Here is a 26,130-nt window from a genome sequence, read left to right as displayed (position 1 = left end):
TGTTGAATACACTATAGAAATTCAGTTTCATCAAACCTGTGTAATTAGTGATTTCAACTCAACTATTTAGTTTTTGGAACATTTCCGTCTAACCTTTAAACAATCTTTAAACTTAAAAAATAATATTTTAAAAACAGAAACATACACAGCAGTCAAAATAATGAAAAGGTTGCAGAAGCATAAGAATAGTCAAACATAAGACAAGAAAAAGGATTATGTGAGGGTATCAAATAAATCCACGGGTGAATTTATAAGCAAAAAACAAAAGAAAAGCTAAAACTGGGGTACCCCGTTTAGGGGGAGTTCTGACAAAACAGCTAACCAAGTCACATACCACCAGCTGCAGTGTACTATGAACGTATGCGTGCTTCCAAGCCAAGCGCCAAAGCATTTTTAATGCCCAATCGAACTTTCAGTTTAAATAAGCCTAATACAATTTCAGATACATGAAAACAAGATGTATGCAATGTCTGACGGTTTGTTTTCTTTCTAAATCATCCCCAGCCTGACAATACAAGTCTGTGTTTTGACAGTATGCTGCAAAAAAGCATTCAGTGTGTAACCAGTGATCTCTTTGCAGAGGTCAGATATGCCCTCTGCTGAGTCACAGTGGAAGCATATGTTTTTCGGATTATAGAAGTAACGGTTTGATCCTGTAGAGGGCGTGTCAGATCCCTGTAATGAGGCCTTTTCTTCCCCACAGAGAGCAAGAGCCCCATTTTACAGCTGCTAGCAGGGGACAGGTATTTCTGCTCATGCTGTGGCTGGTATACACAAAAATGTTAAAACATTAAAAACCTTTTGTTTTGTTGAACCAGGAATGTGTTTAACCTAAATAAACTAAAGCCTAAACACTTCCAATTTTTATCGTTGGTAAACAAACGACGAGTGATCCTGCACGATATCTGCGAACGATCGTATGGCACCGATCCTGTACATACAGATAACGACACGATTGTTCAAAGATATTGTACACACGATAGATGCGATCGTTTGAACGATACAGGAAGTGACGTGCACCACAGGAAGTGAGCGCTATCCTCGTTCGTCGGCGTCGTTGGTTACTTTTTTTACGAACGATTTTTGGCCAATCGGTCGTTCGTCGTTCGTTCGTCGTTCATTTCCAACGATAAAAATTGGAAGTGTGTACGCAGCTGAAAAGTTCACTTGTGTTTTTATCTCTTTCCCTCTTTGCATTTACTTAAGAAAACAGGTAAGGCCATCATTAATACTAAAAAGGTTGGATTTATTACTTTCATTTACTAACTCAAATCAGGTAGACAGCAAACAATGTCAGAACATCAGCCACTAAGAAAGCTGAAGTAACTGGACAAGCATTCCAGGGTTGTCACAAAGGGCAGTCCATGTAAATCTCTTTGCAAAGCTTTATTTATGAAAAAATTCTTATGTTTTGCCTCAACTTTTCCTCGTCCACCTCTTCTCATTTTTATGTCACTGCATTAGAAAAAACAGCAGACTTTAATCTGACTTACATAAGATTGTTTAATAGTAACTGCTTTGTTCATTGATTAAAAATTTTTTTTTTTTTTTTAATTGTTCATGCACTGGAGCTATTAAAACATGTTTAAAATAAATCTTTCAGGACACAATAATTAAAATGATTCAAATAGTTGTTCACTCCTAAAACAGAGCTTCCCTAAATACATTGTATTTATCTGGACTACAAATCTGCAACTGCAAATTGGTAGTAGATCTAGGGAACAGGAATGGCTCCAGTCACAAGTGTGTACCAACCTTCTAAATCTATACCAATTTACTAACCCACTCTTGTCATATGTAAATTGTCATATTATGTATTCTGGACTCATGAAGACTATGTGCATAATAAAACTGATACTTTTACAAATCAACGGTATCACAAGGAAGAACACACATTTAGATCAGCGGACATTTAGACGTGAACCACAGAAAATGTTGGTGGTCCGCCGCTCTGGCCAGTGCACCCCGAGCAGGGTCAGGACAAGGAACCTGCTGGTGGGGCACACCAACCAGAGCGGGACCAAAAAGATTGGCGACCACTGATTCAGACTGACTGCTTGTTTACCTGAAGTCCTAGAAAACATAATATATGATTACATGATAACTATACCTTGTTCCATAGCCTGGGCAGCGTACAGAAACTGCACAGTAGCCAGTGAGAATTGGGCTGACGTACTCTTTTCCTTGCTCTTCTATAGCTGGGTCTGGGATCTGCCTGTAGGAGAAATAAAGACATCTGAATCAGAACACCAAATAGACAAAAACATTAGGAAAAAATGCAACAGAAAAAGGTTCAAAATATGGAATATGTGCTCATAGGTGGCTGCTCCTTCCTATTTCTCTCCACTCATTTCTCCTCTTGAGTATTTTTTTGGTAAACATTGGATCTTCATTCAAACAGTACCTACAGATATAAGGTATACACCTGACTGTAAACGCGAAATGGACCTAGTGTATTCATGTTCATAATTTCCACCCTCAAACTCCTCCAATGCTGATTTGTCCAGGACTGGGCTGTACCAGAAAATGCAGCCCAACTTACACCAACTGTGAAGCACAGTTGCAGCAATATTATAGTTTAGGGATTATTTGCTGCTTAAGGGCATGGGCAGTTTGAAGCTTTTGGGTCAGCTAATTATATATACAGTTAGGTCCATAAATATTTGGACAGAAACAACTTTTTTCCCATTTTAGTTTTGTACATTACCACAATTAATTTTAAATGAAACAACTCAGATGCAGTTGAACTGCACACTTTCAGCTTTAATTCATATATAAATCATATATAAAGGGATAATGATCCAAGGCACAACAACAAGTCCACCAAAGAATGTTTTAAAATACAGAAATAGAAGGTTATGAACTGGCCTATTTAAATTTCATTTGAATCCAAATATGTTGTGGGGAGATGATGATGTGAAATTTAGGTACAAAAACACAACTTGCAACTAAAGGCATTTCACAAGGAGTAGTGGTAAAATCTAAACAGCAGGATAAAAGTGGATATTTATATTTACAATAAGAGTGCTGCTAGTTTGGTCTTAGTTGCACCCACTGCAGCATGGCAATCAAAGTGGGTGCCTCTTCTGCCTCAGTTGAACAACAACAGTTGTCCAAATGAACAAAAATGAGTTGTTATATTAATGCAAAGCAGATAGCTGGTATCGTTAGTAGTTAGGTAGTACTTACAGGTCATATCCCTCCCCCAGCCTGTGACTTTTTGTTTTGTGTACAGCAGAACTTACTGGCCTCTTGTCTTTTTAGGGATGCAATAATTGGCCTACGTCAACACAAAAACACTTAATCAATTAATAGCCCAAACATTGCTTCCTGCTGCAGGTGGAAAATTGTTATCTGTGGGTAATATATGGTTTTCTTTAGTCTGTAAATGTTCACAAGGAAACAATTCTCTACATTTCGGGAACGAGTGTGTCAATTTGCTTTTTAAAGGCCCTATTTTAGGAGTCATCCTAAAAAATTTTAATATAATCCAATTAAAAAAACACCCCACAATTGTGGGCTTTGAATAGAATACCCATTACTATATAACTTAGGATATAGCTACTACCCAATATTTATCTTATGGTGTCTTAACATTTTCTCAGCTGCTAAATGAGTGAACAATGCCATTATGTTTAAACATTTTGCAAAAGCATACACATTTCATCGGATCATATTTGTACTAAAATACTGTGTAGGATTATAAAGCCGTTATTTAACAATAGGAACAGATTGGCTTTCTTGAGACCAAGGAAAAGAACTGCTGCATAAGCAATTTCAACAGAAAATGTAGGTCATTTTGTTCTTACGGCTCTTCATTATTCATCACTTTAATGAGCTCCTGCACCAGGTCTTCTTTGGCAATGTCATGACTCTTTTGGATGATGTCAGCAAAAAGTCTCTTCCCATGTTGGAGTTTCTTCCATGGGGTATCCAGCAGACTACAGCTCAAGCCATACAACCCTGCAGCAATACAGAAACAATAATATTTCACATATCTAAATGGTAAAACAAAGTACTAACTAGAAACAGCTCTTCATGAAATAGGAATGATCACAATTCAATAAAAAATATCTACACTTAACATTAGACATTTAGCATGCCTATGCCTAAAACAATTAAGCTCAAAAGCCTAACAGAGTAACCTCAGCTGTTTTAATATTTATTAGTTGTTGAGATTTTTAGTCCCAGGAACACTGTGTTAGGCATACAGGGTTAATTTTAAAGAGTTGGCCAGGTTGACACAAACCTCTAAAGTAATAAAACTACTGCATGTGGGGAGGTGGGATAGCAAAGGAGGCCTGTGACACACAGAACAGTAGGATTCCAAAGACTCCTCTCCTGTGCATCTGATGGTAGCTCTTCTGAAAAAAGTGACTTTTATTGACTTTTACCCCCACAGTATTGTAGATTTTCTAAAGCCATCATGGAGAGGCATCGTGGGGACACTTATCTTGCTTAGCAAAGTTTTGTTCTAAAACCTATGTTTAATGACCTAACATCTCACGTTTATTGGATATCAAATACAGTAAATCAATGTGTCATTTTATTCTGTGCAGCACAGTGAGCCACAGAATAATGAAATATGAAGACTTTTCACTATACAGACCAACAAAAATGAGTCCCAAATGATGTAATTCTTAAAGCAGAACTAAAGTTCTATTTTTAAAATCTGCAATCAGACAGGACATTATTGTAATAAGGGACAGGTGATGTCCTTTCTGCAAAAAATATATGTAACTGCCCAATTACTGTCCCCTGCTGTCAAAAATTGATGAGCAGTGCAGGCCAAGCCCAGTGAGGCCCTTCCCCTCAGGCTGCCAGAACTGAATGTTACATCACCCCAGCACACCCGGTCAAGATAGGCGAAGATTAAAAAAAAGGAAGAGAAGAATGAAGAACAGGTGAGTGTATTTAAAAAATTGAGATCAAGCAAGTACGATTATTTTATTGCAGAAGGGACATAATCTGCTGCCTGATCATAGTTTTTTATTTTAATGGTTTAGCTCTGTTTTAATTACTTAATTCTTCTGTACATACAATTGTCAAGTCTGCAGAGAATCATACAATTTATGAATCACGGATGTCTAAACTAATTCAGAATACAGATAATATAAAACATAAACCTCAGGCTTATTCAGTAAAGCAAAGAAAGCAGTACCATGAATCACAGTACACAATAGATATTTAGTGTTCAAAAGCAGAAAAGTAAAATTAGTTTTCCTTGAATTAATGTCCTTATCAATAATCTTGAAATAGTGTTCCTTAACAAGCCCAATTGTTGGTTGGGTCCAATTCAGTCCACCTACTTGATTCATTCAGTGGTTGGGTCATTCAGTCCACCTACTTGATATTTCAGGCTTTAGTTAGTAATTGTTTACATAACCCAATGCCAAAAAAGTTTTTAGGTTTAACGTTTTCAATGTGAACACTTTGCTACTGTAGCAACACTTTTGAAGACACGCATTGTCAGGTAGTACAAGTTTGAAGATTGTGTGCAATGTGGATGGCCACATTATTCCAGAATTAGTGACCATCGCTTTAAACAATACCTTCTCTAGAACTAGGAACTGAACTAGTAGTAGTATAAAAAAAGAAAAGTCTATACATTCTTGTAAAGCGCGGGTTCAGCTAAAATTGATATCTCTGGTGTCCAATAAATTCCTTCTGTGTGCGTCTCTGAAACTAGTTTCACTTTGTTGCTAATAGGTCTGACTTCAGTGAAAAACCACTAGTTATCATACCCCGCTCCAATTAAAATGCCTCATTGGCCAAAAAGCATTCTTACTGCAAAGAAAATCGAAGTTGGAAGGATTTAGTAGTGAGTCAGACTCTAATTTCAAAGAGATGTTTAGAGTAGGATTCTTTGTCAAAGATAATAGCTGGCATCTTGTGGGTGTCTACTCTTAAACTACAATTTCACTTTTAAAAGTTTAAAAAAGGCTGACAGGTTCATCAGCTTGGATCTTCGGTTTGTGCACCTAATAAACACAATTTCTGAACTGCTTTAATCTGCAACTCGTATAAAACAATCACTAGCTATCAAGCCCAATAACGCTAACCATACCCACAGGGATTGCACAATTTAGTCTGCTTGCCCAATCTATTATTTATTGCTAAGTCTTATTATTTATTGCTAAGTCTAATGTGCAGAAGAGCACAGGTGCAAACCTGTACCTTGGGGGGATGGGAGAAAGATATGTTCGCAGATGAGCCCTTTTCGATATACCTTCCACACATATTATTGTGGAGAAGGTATATCGATGAAATGTTTTTCATTTGGGTAGGTTTCATGTCCGATTTGAATGAATTTTTTAAAAAGATTCAGCTTACTTCTTATAATTTAAAATTCTCTATGCAAACAAATGTCACCTCAATTCCCTTTTTTGTTTGCAAACTTTATTATAAAAGACTCATGTTTAGGATCTTTTGAAAATATTTTGTGATGTGCATTGTAACATTGCCTTTGTTATATAGACAATGGTTACATTTTATCTTGTTCTTAAAATGATAAATCAATAAAATACTAACATATGCCTGAAAAGTCCCGGTCTTTTGAACATTAGAATTACCGGTATATTGCTCATATGATTTGGGACGTGGCATTGTTCGTTTTATACATTGTCATTCACTGATCAGCAAACCCTTATTTATTACTATTTAATGCTGTAAAAAAAATAAAAAAAAAAGAAAGAAAGAAAAACACTGATACTGACTTAAGGCTCCTAGATAACACTTTAACATTGTGGGTATAGGAACTTATTGTGGCCTCAAGCAGCAAATAGTATAAGCTATTATAAAAGGGTTTAATGAGGATAACTGAGAGATCATTACAGTCTAATGAGGGGGCCAATTAGACACTGCCAGAAAGTAAAATAGGTCAGCAGATCAATCACACACTTCTGTTGTAAACAGAACAGCTATTTATTTGTGCCACTGACACGGAGGGACAGTCATCAGCTGTGACTCAATCATGCTGCCATTACAGATCATTAATAAGCTATGCTAAATTATTTGCCCACTCACAAAACAAGATGTTTCAGTAGCTCATGTGGTAAGACTTTATTAACATGCAGGTTAATGCAGCCTATTAACGGAGTCTATGCCTTTTTCTGCTGATTCAAAAAAAGGTTACTTGGTGAAATATAACTCTACATAGAATTGAAAGGAGACAGTGTGGTTATACATTTGATCCAATGTGATAAACAAACCAGTATGTGTATATTTTCTTAAAAATTGCTAGCAGCCAGTATTTTTTGTCACATACTTTTCCAAGAAATCTAGTGTCTAAATTTGTGTTATAAAAACTACTTTTTCAGAAACTAACTTTTAAACAAGTAAAGAAATATATGTGGTTTCCAGGAGTAGACATGTATATGTCTAGAAAACATTAGTGGGGGACCAATTATTATACAAATCAAATAATATGTTTACTTGTTTATCATAGGCATGGTATCATGAGTTATGGGGTGATAATACATTACATTTTCCTACTATTAAAGGATCCCTGCTATTCTATGGTATCAAAAAGACAATAATCATATTTGTTACTGATCCAAAGATAATTCTAAAAGTTATAACATCAGAAAGGTAACACTTTTTTGGCCTAGATAGATTCTGGTCTTCCCATCTTAATCATAGTTATATAAACATGGGCAGCACGGTGGCTCAGGGGTTAGCACTCTGGCCTTTGCAGCACTAGGGCCCAGGTTCGATCCCCAGCCAGGACATTATCTGCATGGAGTTTGCAGGTTCTCCCCGTGTCTGCGTGGGTTTCCTCCGGGTACTCCGATTTCCTCCCACATCCCAAAAACATGCAGTTAGGTTCATTGGCTTCTCCCTAACAATTGACCTTAGACTACATTAATCACATTTGACTATAGTAGGGACATTAGATTGTGAGCTCCTTTGAGGGACAGTTAGTGACATGACTATGGACTTTGTACAGCGCTGCGTAATATGATGTTGCTATATAAATAATGTGTAATAATAATAATAATAATAATAATAATATTAATAATAATAATAAATAGGTTGAAATCACCATCAAGTTCAACCAATAACAAATAAATTGAAAGCCTGTATATACAGAATCGTAACCCACAGTTGTTCCACAGGAAGGCAATTTTTTCCCTGAATCAACATTTTCTGGTATTACTACTTATAAATATTTATACCTAGTTATATCCTGGAATGCGTATGGTTTTCTTTTTAACAATTAACTAAGCTGGCAAGCTTCTAATAGAGTCCCTTCTTCATTTTTACATCTTTTACTGTAAATAAGCCTTTCTGGTATTGGCAGAAACTCACAATTTGTTTCAGATTTTGCTTTATTTAATAAAAATGATAATAATACTCACCAGGATTTAGTTTGACAGGTTGTTTTTCCCCTTTGGATCCATAATAGTAAACAGAATCACTCTTGGTGTTGCTAAAAAGAAATGAAAACAAAAGAAAAAGCAATATAGTAATGTGGAAATGACATGTCCAACAATTCAAACAGTATACAACAGTACTCGCCTTGTACATGCCTGTATCAGCAATAGACAATATCTTGTGGAAAAACTACTATTGTCATAATATTGGTTTTTGTACAAGGAACGGTATATTGTTATTTATCTAGTGATACAGTGAGTGATCTCTTTAGTGATAATCTGTGAATGAAAAAATAAAATAAAAATGCAGTTGCTCTTAGCTGTTTGATCCTCTAGTATTCCTTCAACTAGTGTTTTAACGTGAAGAAGTAGGGACATACCACAGAACAGTCCCAGTTTCTGTGGTGTGGTCTTATTTTTTTGAACTACAGAAAAAAAGGTTCCTGCATTATTATATGCATACCTGCATATGTGAATACACATTACTTTATAAAGTTTTTATGCAGTTCAATACATGGTTAAGGTCATGCAGAATATACGTCTCTCTTCCACCATGCACTGACTAACATATGGCCATTACCATACCTGAATTAGAATGTATCAAAGAAAGTGCACTTAAATCTTTTTGCAATAACACATTACTGTCTGTGCAGCAATGTGAGCAGGTCTTTAAAATGATACATATCTTGCATAGCATATAATCCAAGAATGGTCTTGTTACATAACACAAGAGGGCACTGTGTTGCTGAAAATCTCCAAATGTTATGCAGTTCATGATTTTCAGAGAAAATATCTAGAAGAGAACCTAAAGTACATTACAAAATAGTAAAGAGCATTTTTGAAAACAGACAATTTTTGTGTTTAAGTATTTTCAGGAAATTGCTTGCTTTTCAGTCTACATAAGTTTTATAAACATCCTAGTTTAAATATTCTTACACAGCAAAAGCTCCTGAATTTGAACAGCAAACAAATCAAATTTCCCATAATCCCATAGTTAATTAACACTAACACTTTAAAGGAATTCAGGTGAATAAGAAATAGGCAACAATGTAACAAAACATACCTAAAGAATAGTTTTTATTTTTATATATTGATCCTATTTTTAAGTAGACAAATAAAAACCATAAAAGTGCATTTATTGGAATTTTTTTTTTTGGACATGGGATTGGAAAGTCACTACATTGTGGAAAAACTTCCCCATAAACCCTGCATATATTGTTGAGATATTGCTATTCATCTATTTGGCAACTTAAAAGGGTCCCAATCCAAAGAAAGCACAAAAACTCAAAGCAAACCTACACAGAAATAGGTCCCACTATTCTACATTTTTCACCTTAATTCACACCCTGACATAGAATTGCCATATTATTAACCTCTACAGAGGTCTTCCCAGCGGAGTCATTGAAAAAAGACAACTTTATTGGGGATTGTGATTTTCAGAATGAGACTTGTGGGAGGTCTTGGTGCAGTCATTGGTTAACAACTCCTCACCTAGTCATTTAAACTAATTATAAAACCATACAGAGAATTTCTAAAATATTTTCAAAAGAATCACTAATGGCAAAGTGGGAATTTTCCAAACACGCTAAATGATGTTTGGGAGAAGGAAGACAGAAAACCCATATAGATTATTTTTCTTTGAATAATATGGGGAATAAGTGCGGATCATTCTTTAACAGTTTTTATTTATATTTTCCAAAAATATAAAACATACACAGTGACAATAAGCAGAAACAATATAAAAAAAAGAAAGAATGAAAAAGAAAAACATCCCATAACTCCGCTGACTGCAACAATAAAGGGGAAAAAGAGAAAAAAGAAAAATATAGAAAAAAGAAAAAAAGGGGAGCGGGGAGAAATGATTGTTGCCTTTAAAAGTGCAGCAGCATTGTCCTGTCTGCAATAAACCTGAACTTACATGTCTGTTCGCCATTTTCTTTTGTAATGTGCACTTAGCTGTATATGGATGCACAGCTTAATGTACAATCCCGCATATTAACATCATTGCAGCCATGCCAATCAAGTATGCCGAAGACCTGGACCCAGGAAAAGAACTGGGTGAGGATGACAGCATGAGTATATTTAAAATTTACTGAGAACAAGCAGTTATGTTTATTTTATTGTACAAGGGAAATCTCCTGTCCCTTCTGCAATAAAGAACCTGCCTGCTTGCAGTTTTTAATTTTTGAAATTTTGTTCCTTTTTAATTTAACCTTTTTATTGGTCCTCCCTTAGCTAATAAAATCAATAGCATAATATATATTTGGTTATATGCCAACGGAAACACTTCAGGTTAACAAGCTTATTTTCCTAGAATTCAAACTGTTGGTATAACTCCATGAACACTTAGCAATTAAGTAGGAGTAGATAAAACTGCTTTACTGCACTTGGCACCCAAAAGAAAACAAAAAGTTGAAATTACTGAACAAGTTATATTAATGAATGTACTATTTGGCTTTCAGACACTCAAGCTCTAGAATATGTTTGTGAATATGACTGGCCTGGTAACAATAACAAAAATGGCAATATTAATAACTTTGTTTATATGTACAGGTGTCTAAATGCAGATTAGGTCCATAAATATTTGGACAGAGACAACTTTTTTCTAATTTTGGTTCTATACATTACCACAATAAATTTTAAATGAAACAACTCAGATGCAGTTGAACTGCAGACTTTCAGTTTTAATTCAGCGGGTTGAACAAAAAGATTACATAAAAATGTGAGGAACTAAAGCCTTTTTTTACACAATCACTTCATTTCAGGGGCTTAAAAGTAATTGGACAATTGAGTCAAAGGCTAATTCATAAATTCCTTAGTTATGTCATTATCAATTAAGCAGATAAAAGGCCAAGAGTTGATTTGAGGGGGAGTGCTTGTATGTGGAAACTTTTGCTGAGAACAGACAAAAAAATTGTGGTAATGTACAGAACAAAAATTAGAAAAAAACTGTCTCTGTCCAAATATTTAGGGACCTAACGGTAAAATTATTAGCATATTCTGATCCAGGAAAAAAAGCACTCTGTACGTGTAGGCAATGTAGAGAATCCAATCTACACAACAGAACAGACATCAAATATAAACAAAACAGCAAGTGATAAAGTAGTTTGAAAGGTCTGATACATATCTTCAGAGTATCTGTTGCGATCTTTGCAGGGGAACACCTGCAGAGTACATATAGGTACAGAGTAATAACAGCTTGTTTGAATGCGGAACTTCAGCCCTACCAGTCTTGCACAGCTGTATGAACTTCTCTTCTGTACTAAAATTTCTTACTATGATGTCAATGCACACAGGTTATCACGGTTTTTATTAGAAACTGCAGCAATTGAGTTAGAGCCCAACTTATTTGCTAGCTGATGGACATCAAGCATCATGTAGTCCTTTCCTCTACGGCTCAGCTGTCTATGGCCTACCACTTTCATTTACAAAAATTAGGTACTTTAAATTTTTGAGGCTCAACAATACTTGTAGTTGCTACCTATGGCAGTCTTTAAAAGGCACTGTGATGTTTTTAGGAAGTTATGTATAGCACCCTGAAGGTCCCTCCACCAGCCACAATCTTCCTGCTTTGCAAATAAATGAATATGAAAACAGTGATGTCACTGGGTCTAAAAGATTGTATATGATAAATATATCTGGTTGAATGCCAACAGAAACACTTCAGGTAGACAAGCTTGCTTTCCCAGAACTTCTACTGTTGGTATAGCTCCATGAACACTTAGCAATTAGGTAGGCGTTAGTAAAAAAGCTTTACTGTACTTGGCACCAAAAAGAAAAAAAAGCGTAATTACTGAACAAAATATGTTAAAAAATGTACTATTTTGCTGATGAACATCAAACATCATCTATCTCTTTCCTCTCCGGATCCACTGTCTCCGACCAGTAAATTTACATTTACTGGAATTCAATGTTTGATTTACAAACACTATTAGCATGTGGGGGGGTGGAATAAAAGTATATCTAAAGAAAATAAATGTTATATACTGCATCTTACAAGTCCTAAGGTGTGGTAGTTTTGTGGTAAATAAACATTTAATATCTAAAAGTCTTAAACAATATTATCATCCTTTTGTAAACTGGTAATCACCCACCGAATATGTAAAGAGATGAACAATAAACAAACAATCTTAGTCTCAGACTTTATTCATTCTTCAGTAGTTGAGTAGTTAAGGAGTTAATCTGCGCTGTGTGCATATAAGGTAGCAGTTTGTAGGATAGGAAATGTTCTCATTGGAGTTTACACAGGTCAGGCAGCTTAAACAAGGAGACTGCAGAGCAATGCACTGACATTCAATGTTTTCTTATTAGAAGAAGGCAATGAAGCCAATTGACTTTATGGGATGAATGAAATTCCATCAGCAGAAATGTAATGTGCTGAATATTACCCACTTGGCAGACAACCTCACGCACTGAGGGCAACATCATCTCATACTATCGCAAGCTCCATTAAAGTTCCTGTCTTCCCATTATGTTTCACATCAAGCACTGGGCTGCCCTGAACCCAGGCACATAGCACTGAATATCAAACATGCCAGAGGTCCCCGAAGTAGTAAGCATAGTATCTAGCCTAACAGGGAAGTCATTCCCAGGAAATGAACAGCATTGTGTTATAGGAGAAGCCAAACATTCATTTTCAGCACACACTGCATTCAGAAAAGCCAAACCGTTTGTGATTTTCTTTTATATTTAAAAATAAACTTTATCATATCTGCAATTGACTCTAAGCACACATTTCCTGCTCACGTCAGACACATTCTGTGTTGTCTTTCCCATCAATAGAACAGCTATGGACTCTCAAGACCCAGTGTCTGTTTCATGCAGTGCTGTGCTCAGAATAGCAACCTAGACTGAGACTGCAGCTGCATCTAACATGAATGCATGCTTGCGATATGTCCACATAGGGTGAAACATCATACATTGCTTTCTGATTACTAATGTCTGATATCCTCACGTATAATACACTATGTAAAGCGCACTAGTGGGACAAAGTAGGAATGAGGTTTTAAATGATTGACTGGCTTTTTTTTTTTTTTTTTTTTTTAAATAAATAGTATATTACCATAACATAAATAGGCTTTTATTATTATTATTATTATTATTATTATTAATAAACAGAATTTATATGGCGCCAACAAATTACGCAGCGCTGTACATTAAATAGGGGTTGCAAATGACAGACTAATACAGACAGTGATACAGGAGGAGGAGAGGACCCTGCCCTGAAGAGCTTACAATCTAGTAGGTGGGGGAATTTCACACACAATAGGAGGGGAATATGTAGTGGTGGGAAGTAGTGATGGTTTCAAAAGACAGAAGAAGATGGGTAGGCAAGTTTGAAAAAATGGGTTTTGAGTGCTCTTTTAAATGAGCAGAAAGTAGGAGCAAGCTGATTAGGACGAGGAAGACTATCTGTGCGTGTGATGAGGTTATGAGTGAGGAAGTCATTAGTAGGTCATTGGAGGAGCGGAGAGAGCGGCAGGGGGAGTATTTTTTTACCAGGTCAGAAATGTAAGTGGGACAATAACTGTGGAAGGATTTGAAGGCAAAGCACAGGAGCTTGAATTCGATTCTAAGGTGAAATGGAAGCCAGTGTAGAGATCTGCAAAGAGATACAATGGAAGAGGAGCGGAGGGAAGGATGGATGAGTCTGGCTGCTGATTATTGCTAAAGAAGAATGTGTGGTTAATATGCAGGGATAGTAAATGCCTGTGTATATCATGAATTATGTCTTTCAGACATATCAGACTACCCAGTACACAGCAACACGGGCTAAGATTCAGTTTTGTATCCCCTAGGAAATCATGTAGTGTATGCCTCTGCTAGAGCAGGTACAGGGGCCCTAGGTAGCCACCCGGGCTCCTTATGGTGCTCTCTAGAGCTTTGTTGTGTTGCAACCAGAGATCTCTTCAGTGCAGATGCCAAAATAAATCTTCAGGACACATCCATCAACAGATTTACAAGATGACTCATGCAAATATTATTATAGATATTATTTTAAAAAATATGTAAACCAATACAATGTTAAACCAAGTGTGACATGCTAATGTACATGCTAATGTATTTTTAATCTGAAGTTTAAGGGAAAAAATGCCTTGTTTACCATATGAAGCACTTAAGCATACTAAACATCTTTCAATTAGGTGTTACATCTATTTTAATATTAATGAAATTGTAAAATGGTGCCTTTTCTGAAAACATTTCATATTAATGCTCAAATAACAATGGTCTTAACATAGGTATAGATCAATATAGAGAACAGGTAAAAAAAACCTGTGATCCCGTGATGTTACTGCCCACAGTGAGAAAAAAGCTCCAGCAGTAGCATTGACAACACTGAAAAAAAAGCTTAAAAATAAGTTCTAGCCTTCCCTCGTTTATATGTTCAGTGTCACAGTGTCCCTGTTAGAGACATATCCCTTCATTTACTGACTTGGTGACATCAATGTCACCAGCACAGAAAGTGCTAAAGCAATCTTGCAAAAAGGGTGCAAAAACAGTGGAATTTTTAACTGCTCCCTATCCAAAATGTAATAAAACACACATGCCATATATATTTGTGCCACCTGCAGGTGAGTATTTCAAAACTTACATTGCTTATTACATTGCTGGTTTTAAATCACTAGCAGCTAAAATCAGGCTACTGAAAGAAATATTGGAGTCAGAGACAACCAGATAGGCTTTCCAGAACTCAACTGATGTTTTTAAAGTAACCCTCTTATTTCTCCTCAAACTAAAACTAAAGGCACCCTGTAAAAAAAAGATGATGAATATTTATTTTTTCTATCAGGCAGTTTGTTAAAGAGGAACTATACTCCAAAATAAAAACACACTTACCTTTAATCCCGCAGGGCAGTACAATCACTCCAGGGGTGTCCGGCATCGGGTCCCACATCGTCTCGGCATACGTCCCAGAGCCGGCGCTCCGGGCACTGCCATCTTCGTCTTTTCTTCCGGGTTCTTCATCCTACGTCACCAGACCCAGGTGCAAGATCGGGTGAAATAGGATGGAAGAAACCACATGCGCAGTTAGATCAGCAATTTTTTCTCTTTGAGCAAAAGGGCTGCTTCTGCGCGTGCCCCAGATAATTAGTTATGTGGAGAAGAAGTACCCAAGAGTCTACTGGGATGCCTGACATAGCTATCCAAGGAGAATTTGCACTCCCAATCATTCTCGACCGCCTAGGTGGACCAAAATTAGGGGGTGGTGCGGCACCCTTTGTCTACCCTTTTATGTAAAGTGAAAATTCAGAGTTTAGGTACGCTTTAAATATTTACTTACTTGAGACTGGTAAATTCGGCTGGTTTCACACAATAACATTATAAAATATACTATATTCAAGCATCAGTATAAAACAGGTTTATGGCATTTTATTGTACTTTAGTACATTATAATGCACTTTCGTTTTGGCATTCGTTTGGCTGTATTTCTGTGTCCTGCTGTGTTTCAACATGTGTTGTGCTTTGTTAAAAACAGTAAAACACATACTAAGACACAGCAGAGTAACCCTATCCCATTCCATCTAGGCTAAAATCTGTGAGGAAAGGAAGCACTGCCATTACACTATTTTCTAAATAAAGTAATTATCCCCTCTGTGGCCATAGTCTATACATTTATTTCCAAATTTGCAGAGCCTTATTCCTGCAGGGCTTTCATTTAAGTCTGTGTTTAATGAAGCTTTGCAGGACTCCAGCTTGAAATCTGGATGCCAGTGAGAGCCTAAGGGTCTAGTGAGGTTGGCAGAGACACTTGTAGTTCACATCATACCATTTTCAGTGCAGAAACCTACTTTTTTGTCTTTATTGTAATTTATCTTAAAACTGTAATTGTGTTGCTACTTGGGATTTTCCCAAATAAAGAGGACCGTATGAAACTGCAATAAAGGTGCAGACTGATGGACATTTACCTGCATTTTGTAGTGGCTCCCATATCAACTGCCATGAAGAAAAGTGTAGACTAGTACTCAATATAAACAACCATTTTAGGCCAAAAGACTAACCAAAATGTAACCACGTGGCTTCCAGTTTATGTATATATATTTTTCAGTACATGCAGCATGGTCAAAGAAATAAAACATAACCAAATGTGCATGTATGAAAAGATGTAATTTTTTTCCTAATTAGTTTTTCTAATTTTAGCTTGACATATGTGTTAAGGTTTTAGGTTGCTGTGCAAAATAAATGTTGTTGTTGTATATTAAAAAACCTATGAGCATAACTGCGATTTTTTAAAATGGTAAATTCAAAGGTTTGTAACATAATTTAGTGCAAACAAATGCAGCATGAAAGAAAGAAATAACAAGACAAATAAAGTATACAGAGCTCATTTCTTGCTGCTAAGTGTTTTAATAAACTAAATACCCATAAAGCCATCATTAAATATTCTGCCATGTAGCAATGTGTATTCTCAGGCTGTTTTTGTCTAGATGCCAATATTTATCTAATTAAAGTATAAGGACTTTTCTGCATACGCATACGGGCTCCTGTTTGCAGACACATTTAACAATAACTATGTTTACTATATTCCTCCCAGCAGAGTTCTTTGTTATAAGCCTCAGTGAACTAATGGGCACTATTCATGCATCAGGAAGTTGCACTGCCATGCTTTTAATGGTTAGCAAAACTGAGCCAACAGAAATATTAAGTCTAATAATAACAAAAAACTACTAAGTAATAATATTCGGTAATGATATTCTGTAAAGTATTTCTAAACGCATGGTTGTGAAGTGTTGAAAACTGCATTGTCAAGACTGTGGAAATTCATTTTCTTTGTGAATATTCAGGAGGTATTATTATCAATCCATCTTTCTATGATTGTGCAATTGTATGTAATATAGTTAAGCTCCAAACTATAGCCATAACCCTTTGCTTGATTCAATAAAGGACATGTAGGTGAGGTCATTCTACCCAGTAGAATGTTTTTTGTGTAACAGTGGGTGATGAAATTAATATTTTAGTAACTAATATTAGTTGTATCACAAAGGACAAGCTTTCCATAGTGCCACATGGATTTTACAACTGGATGTGGCCTCTACTTTTGTTCTTGGTGAATAGGAAGCAGTAAACCTATCTATGGTGATTGAACTGGATGTGATCTCTACTTTTGTTCTTGGTGAACAGGAAGCAGTAAACCTATGGTGATCTATGGTGATTGATACTGGCTTTTTACTTTTAGAACTTCTCTTTACTCCTAGTGACAACACTATAAAGCAGCAGCATGGCTTAAACACATTCAAATTCACATTTTGTGCATATTTGTAATGCTATCCCAACTAATATCAGTACATGTATACTCTGTGATATATAGACTGTACACAAATTACAAATGCTGTAACCTCCTTTAATCAGTCAGTGATATTATCTTTGTTAAAGTCAAGGAAATAGTATTACTTCTACTAGCAGTATATATGTTTATATAAAGCATATTACACTGTTTATTTCATCTAGATTTGTTTTCAGCCTAAAATCTGGATTAACAATCAACAGGTGTGTAACACTGTAAATGACACATCCAATTTCAGTTAACTGTCACGTGTTTGGAATAACTACAGAGTTGATAAATTTAGAACCCATTCAAAAAATCCACATTTATCAAAAGGAAGAAAATCCTTAGTGTTGGTGACTATTTTACAGCCTGTGCAAGGCATTTTATGAGAAAGTCGTAATCTGGTTAGCATTGATGTGAGTGAGCAGCAGAATTCATTACATGCATTTAAATGGTCCAAACAACAGCTCCTGTTTGCCAACAGATTTTGCATCTTCACTTGTGTTTTATGAGCTGCAGGCAGCCTTTGACTGCAAATCAATTTGGAACACAGGTTATTGAAAAACCGAAGTATATATTACAATATTCTTGGTGGAGGTAAAATTAGATTTACAGAAGTTAGTGGATCTACACACAATATAAACCATGGGTTACGGCAAAAAAAAAAAAAAAAAGATCTGACCTATTATATGCTTACTAGAACTGATAACCAGTAATTGAATTCTTAATTACTAGTGATAGATTCCACCTACAAAAGTCACTGAATGTACCTAACAGGTCACAATTTATAAATATAATTTAGCTTCAGTATATATTGAACAGGTACATCTTTTGTTAAAGTAAGCACATGTTAACATTCAGGTCTTACAAACAAGCTAGTTTATACTGCAATGAAAACAAAGCCTATGGACTCTACGACTGGTGGAGCAGAGTATTTTTGGAAATTTATTTTTATTAGTGACGTTTTAGGATGCTGAGTAATACATTAGCCTGTTAGTCAGTGTAAACTATTTAGGCTGTTATAACTCATGGAAGTTCACATTACTTAATCATATTTGTATAACAGTTCTAAGACCGCATATGCCGAAACATATAAGCAAAGATTGTTTTCTAGCTGACATAGTTTTCCAATGTCCTGCATTTGGTTAAAGTATATTAGCTATGTTCAGGAATATCCATTTTCACATGTTGTATTCAAACCAAGGTGCCCCACTTAAAAGCGACGTTTGGCTGGACAGGAGGAAGAGTGGGTACCTCCAGTACATGTGAAAGTCTGATTTGTCTTTTCAAGTTAAAAAAATATATATTATTGCAGATTACAAGTCTCTAGATGTGGTGGCTGAGATTAATTCTATTTTGTTTTTGTTTATTTATTTTGACCCGATGACCCTACCAGTAACAAACTTCTGTTGTAGGGGGTAATGGACACTCAAAGTAATGTCATTACAAATGTGTTGTAAGTTACACTCACTAATTGTAAAAGCTGATAATACTGTTTCTGATTTTATTTAAATACACCAGAAATGATATGGTGTCTTGTTTTTTGGCTTGATCACTTTTTTTCTGTACTTGCAGAAAATGCTGGTAGCCCAAATTTATAATAATGCAGTAACCACATCTAAGATTTGAAATACAGTCATCAGGGGGGAAAAATGACAGCCTCTTTTCATTCTAAGGTTTTACATATACATAATAAACATAATTTAAAAAAAGGGCATAATAAAAAATAATCTCCCTCCCAGCAGGTTCTAAAATTAGTTCAATGCAACCATAGATGTCAGATGGCAGACGGCACTTCTTCCCGTGTTAGTGTGGGTTTCCTCCCGGTACTCAGGTTTTCCTCCCACAATCCAAAAACATGCAGTTAGGTTTTTTTGGCTTCCCAAAAATTGACTTTAGACTGTTTTAAAGACATATGACTATGGTAGGGACATTAGATTGTGAGCCCCTTTGAGGGACAGCTAGTGATATGACTATAGACGTATAGAGCGCTGCGTAATATGTTGTCGCTATATAAATACTGTGTAATAATAATAATTATGTTTAGCATTTTAAGCTATTTGCACTAAGTATTCAACAATACTAAAATACTAGCTAGGAAGCTGATATTTCTAGCAAGGAAGCTGAATTTTCAGTAACATAGTGATATTCTATGAGCTTTTTATACCCCGTGTTATTTGGTGCGAATAGTCATTCAGTGTGAAAAGGAGTGTAAATATTTACCATCTGCTCTGAGATTCCGCTACTTAGTGATCCTTAGTCCCCTAAAGCCCCTCCACCGTACAAGCCAAACAGACTGTTTCAGCCTGCAGGACAGCAGTTCTTAACATCTGTATCTGCTGCTTCCTATGTTTCCCCGTCCCTAGGTATGATGCTTCAGTTTCAGTTCTGGTCTCTTTCTAGATGCAGTTTTATCTTGAGACCACCACTCATTAACATGATTTTAAATGCTTTCATAGAAGAGTAATTGAATGTAGCTCCATTGGGTACTGTGAAGAGAGCAGGTGTTTACAAATATTAAAGATGGAATGTACATATATTTAAATTTAGCCTTCTTTTGAAGCTTAGCAAAAACAAAATTAAAAAACATGAAAATACTCAAAACTACACCAAACTAATCTAGCTTAACGACCAAAATCTGTGCTTAACTGGAGGCCAGTCACATGAACAATGGCTTTTGCAAAGATAATTAGGGGATTGACATTAAGTCAGAGCCAGAAGCTCAGAAATGGTGCCTGAACAGTGATCCTAGCCCTAGGAAAGGACTACATGCCCAATGCCTCCAACACTGATCCCAGCACTAGGCCAGGTAAACTTGTCATGAGAGAAACACGGACTACTAATATTGAACTTCCTCTCCAAATATGGGATTTGTCATGCTGATCACTTTGTTTCAGTTCTCTAAAATTAGTGACCTGGGAAGAGTAAGCAGACAGAAACTTCTGTGGCCTTACTTTTGTATCAGTGATGTAGAAATCATTGAGGCCAATTGGGTAGTTTATCTTTTAACAGGCACAGAGAACGGTTTTACCATTTCCTATCACTAAATTTTAACCACTATGCACATGGAAACATTAGGAAGGAGGGTGAAATTATAAGTCATCTGCTGTTCTTCAGGACACTATCAACTGCCTTGCACTGGCTTTCTAATGTGTTTTGGAAAACATTCCTATTCAAATCTAGTGGTTCAGTGGCATGGAGCTCATGAAAAATTGCACCCACACAAAGTTGAAACGCCTCCCAAATAAAGAATTTGAACTGCTCTCATTCATTCCAACGCTATTATCATGTATCAAAGGAATCCAACAGGACTGTAACTTCTTTATTAAAGCTACCCCCTCCCTATAAATCATTATGACATCTCTCAATCTGTCCTTTGCATCTCACCCACACATGTACTGTCAGACCATATAAAGTATGGAAGTAGTATGGAAGTATCATGAGCTATGTTCATCAATGGGCCCATTGTGTATTCATTTTCACCAAACTAGATCATTACAATCGATCACATCCTAAAACTAAGTTACCTACTGGACCAACGTGAGGATGCTGACATATATGCTGTGTCTGCTTCTGCTCAGACATGAAGAATTCCTATTGCTGGTAATTCTCTTTAATTGACTGTAATAAAGGTCAAATAATGACATTAAAATATAAAATATTTGGCAATAAAGTTGATTGTTCTCACACTTCCTCCCATCTCTGAAACGTAAAATGACAGACAAAAAAGTTCCCACAGACTTAAATGATCATCCCCTGTGTTTAACTAATATGGATAGATACCCATAAGCACTTTCTAACTTCTGGACACACGGCAACAGTGGGCCACCCAATGGGGGTTTTATTTTTGGCTGATCAGCATTGCTTCTATGGGAATGTGTGCTAAGTATATAAACCTGCACACCCAACCAGTCTGAACTTGCATGTTTTTTCCACAATCTTTCTATCATGTGTTCACACATCTTGTGGAATATTATTATACATATCAAACTTTAAATATACATATTTTAATGTAAACATTCTCAAACTAAGCAGTTAGAAGCAGATCTTTTAAGTCACATTGGCTCGGTCAACCTCCCTTTTTCCCATCCTGTTGCCATGTATTCCCCAGTTAAATGATGCATATGCACCTTGCCTTATGCATGGGGGAAAACATTAAATGTTTCATAACTCTGTGGTCCATTTCTGATACTCAACAGCCCAATATATCCACCTTTGGCTGTAGACAGGGTTCAGAACGGGAACTCTGACTGGTCTTCGGGTACATAGTACCATCCACACACAGGATGCTGCAATGCATTGTGTATTCTGATGCCTTTCTCTCATGGCTAGAATTGAGGTAGTACTAAACCCTTTGATTCTTTAATTTAGCGATATACACATGGCTATGGTATTAGCGCTAGGCACTGTTCTCAATCTTATCTATAATGTTTACAGAGCTATACCTGGCTGCTGGGAATGAATACATTTGCATGCACATGAGCCAGAGTTACATCATTCAAGCCTGGCCAATTAGGATGGCCAGAGATTCTGAACCCAGGAGAGGACCAGGATAATGTTGGTGCTGGTGAAGGAGCAAGGAGGGATGAGTTCAGTTAAATAATCATGACCAAGCAGGTAAACTTGTTTTATTGAATAAGAGACATAGCCTGCCCCTTTCTGCAATGAAGAACTTGCAATCAAGGAAAATCAAACTTCAATTAGGTATGAAGTGCAGGCTTCTAGACTTAGAAAAGAGACTCAATAGCTTCCCATAGTCCTCTGTTGAAAACAAATCCCAATCCACTCTAGCGGAGCTTCACCACCCTTCTTATATTGCCCCCCTCTGCTTTCCTACTAAACATTCCTTTTGACCATAGTAATGTGACTACCTGAATGGGTTGGAGGTTTGCCTTTCAGAACTATTCAAGGAATATCTATGATGAGGGTGTTTGAGAGACTGCTACAAATATGTGCTGGAACCTCCATGTGCCTGTCTTTATATGATTAGTAATTACGGAGTCTCCTTAAAAGGATACTGCATATACCTAAAGCCTGCTAAGCATGTTTTCTTCAGCTGTCCTAACACTAAAAATGCATAAAGTGAAGTGTGTGTGTGTGTGTGTGGGGGGGGAGTCATATTCAGCCTAACAACCGATAGTTCCAGTTTCCTTTCCATGCCTGGAGATCATGTGTACTGTCACTGTCCAGTCAGTATCTTCAGGCAAAGCTCTCAGGCTAATTAGGCACATACAGTTAGGTCCATAAATATTTGGACAGAGACAAATTTTTCTAATTTTGGTTCTGTACATTACCACAATTAATTTTAAATGAAACAACTTAGATGCAGTTGAACTGCAGACTTTCAGCTTTAATTCAGTGGGTTGAACAAAAGGATTGCTTGAAATGTGAGGAACTGAAGCCTTTTTTTTTAGTTTAGATGTAAAATGTTTATCCCTGAATGAGGTGTACCTTTAAGTTCACACAGAGAATGTAAATGCCTGACCATATCAGACATGCAAACTCTAACAATTAGACAATTAGATACAACTAATAATAATATCCTCATAAAAAGGTGAAACAGATTATTTAGTCCAAACAGGTAAGGTTCTCTTCAATACAATGGCCATTTCAGTCTTGACAGCCATGTTTATTAGATGTCCTTTGATTTTTATTTATTGTGTGTGTATATATACACACACATATATATATACACACATATATACACACACACACAATATGTTTGCGTTGCGGTCTGTCACATTTCTTGGACCGTGGAAATTGCATTACATAAGACATAAGAAAACTCCTTCACCATATGTGCATAGAGAATATTAACATTAATATTAATATTATTATTAATAATATTAAGGTGATATCTTAAAAAACCCAGATAAAACAAAATGTATAAACATATCTTTATAACACTGCTCAAGATTTCACAAATACAAGAATAAATCATAACTTCTATTACATCTGTTGGCATTTAAATGCTTGTCTGGTAATCTACCAAACTTCCCCTTTACTGATGCAATTTGTCTCTCTAAACTTCCTCATCAAGAACTATAAACTGTAAATCATTATCATTGAGATTATTCTCGGTAATATAAATAAATTATATATATATATATATATATATATATATATATATATATATATATATATATATATATATGGAAACAGGTACCATATGGAAACAAGAACCAGTGTTAAGCCACTTGACCTTTGGTCTTCTGGGTACCCTGAAGCCCTCTTCCAGTCTGCACAAGCATATGTCATTACCAAATACTATTCATGCAGATGGCCTAACTAGAAAAAAAACCAAGGTGAATAGCTTGTTATCACAATTTAGTCTTTTAGACTCATCTGCAGTCTGAAAGAGTGATTGGTATTATCACGTCTTAGTAATTTGGAAGGAAACCATGGCCATATTTTTTGAACCTAAAAGTTATGGCTCATTTCTTTGTTTGAACTGCATCTAGAGTTCTCCAATGCTAAACAGAGAATGTATTCACACATCCCTCTATTGAGAAACTATACAGCATCAGGAATCACTTACTTGTCAGTCATCATTTGTGGTTTACACTCTCCCTTGCCCTCGTGGTTTAATTTATGCGGAAAAAAACACACAAACGATCAAAGACGGGCTTAACAGAGGTTTTCGATAATGTCAGTAACAACCAGGGATACCTGTTTAGCGACATATTACTCAAAAGTGTCACAAAGTTAATGAATTGTGGTTTACGGGTCTCAATAAGGTTCAGACAGACAAGTGAGGGGGGCGATCGCATAAGTGTTCTCAAACACAGGGAAGTTTGGTGGATTAACAGACTGGCCATGATAACTATTAGTGAAATCCTTGAGTGAGATTAATAAATTATATTTGAATTCATGCTGCAAACATACCATTTTGTACCAGTTCCTTATAGAATTTGTTTGTATTTTACCTAGCACCCATAGGTTTGTGTTATAATATGTTTATGAACTTTGCTACATAGCCATAATGTCAATTATATATTTTTTGCAATACGGTAAACCATTCACTTGTGCAGTAAATCAAGTGATGCTTTCACATTGTGAAAGTTACTAACTTCGCAACAAAATCTCTATAGATGCTTTTATCATATCTGCGTGCCCCCGAGTCTGATCCTGTATAAATACCCAATAAAAAAGGATCTGAACACCACCACACCAAATATTTAGGAGAAACTTGCCTGCAGCCCAGTCTACAAGCACCCGAAAAAAAGCCTGGTGAACATGAGCCCGACTGAGGGAAAAAACACAAAGGTATTCAAGATATTTTTATGACTAGCATAAGGCAACGAAACAGAACAGAATCTGATCTGGCCTGTAGCGGTTCTAAGGTTACACTTGTTATAAAGTTGAGGCACTCTGTGGTGTCTACAAGGACTGGTAGTAGAAATAAAATAAATAAATGCCTGTGTTTCGTTTGAGACTCTTAAATCCAAGGCACAGGCTGTGGGTAAATATAATCTTTTTTTTTTTATTTACTTATGAATAGAAGAGGGAAGGGTTAAACCCTTTTCAGGTTTTATTGCGGTTTGTGTTCCCACAGCAGAAGTTCACCCCTCTATTTGTCTTTGCGACCACTATGACTATGAAAGAGAGCTAGGAGAAATAATCCAATAGCTGTTACTAAAGCAAAAAGTGAGGAAAAATCTTATAACGGGGGTACCTGTACCATGATTAATCACTACCAGAATTATTTTCCCTTTAGACAGATGCTCCTATTTCCTGTAGAACCTTGAGAAGAGGAAATAAAGGAAACCTTCTCTGTGGGACACAAAACGCAAATAAATTTACCTGATAGGGGCTGATTTTACCACATTTGCTACTCTGTTAAAATAAAAAATATAATTGTATTTACAAAGCTCTACCATTCAAAGGTCAGTTGCCAGCTAAAGAGTTATTATTATTATTATTATTATTAATAAACAGGATTTATATAGCGCCAACATATTACGCAGCGCTGTACATTAAATAGGGATTGCAAATGACAGACTAATACAGACAGTGATACAGGAGGAGAGGACCCTGCCCCGAAGAGCTTACAATCTAGTAGAGTTCCATAAATGGCACAAAACAGAACGCATTTGTAAATCATATGTCTGCTTATAGCAATTATAAATGGCAAAAACAGTGATACGGTGCTTGAAACACCTATGATCTCCATTGTGGTTCATGGCTTTCTCTGCTTTCAAAATGGCAACAGTTATACAACAATATTAAAGTGATTGATTGTCACTTGTGGATTTTGCAATCACAGCTTTCAGTTCTGAAAATAGTAATTACCTTACAGGTACCAAAAGTGTTTTTTTACATTCTATCACAACTTTATAAAATATGATGAGCAGAAAAGTAGCATTATTTGTGTAGAAATAATGACATTTTTCTGGTAAACACCCTATTGTTTGATAAATGCAGGTCCACTCCAACACTCTTACCCTATGCTAACAAAGAGATACTAAGGTTTTTCTTTTCTTTTACTAT

At 36.1% G+C, this 26,130-nt stretch overlaps 1 protein-coding gene across 4 annotated transcripts in view; it reads right to left on the bottom strand.

Moving 5' to 3' along the window:
* Positions 1-26,130, bottom strand: part of TANGO2 (transport and golgi organization 2 homolog) — a 74,538-nt gene that overhangs the window by 3,709 nt on the left and 44,699 nt on the right. For all 4 annotated transcript variants that reach the window (XM_072415685.1, XM_072415683.1, XM_072415684.1 and 1 more), the window contains 3 exons: positions 8,361-8,431; positions 3,810-3,963; positions 2,111-2,215 (listed from right to left, as the gene is read on the bottom strand). In XM_072415685.1, the coding sequence (XP_072271786.1) occupies positions 2,111-2,215; positions 3,810-3,963; positions 8,361-8,431 (330 nt within the window). The remainder of the gene's footprint in view (positions 1-2,110; positions 2,216-3,809; positions 3,964-8,360; positions 8,432-26,130) is intronic.

The sequence above is a fragment of the Pyxicephalus adspersus genome, chromosome 6, assembly GCF_032062135.1.
Source record: "Pyxicephalus adspersus chromosome 6, UCB_Pads_2.0, whole genome shotgun sequence".
Taxonomy (NCBI): Eukaryota; Metazoa; Chordata; class Amphibia; order Anura; family Pyxicephalidae; genus Pyxicephalus; species Pyxicephalus adspersus.
The sequence above is the reverse complement of the archived record's forward strand: the minus strand, read 5'-3'. Positions and strand labels throughout refer to the sequence as shown.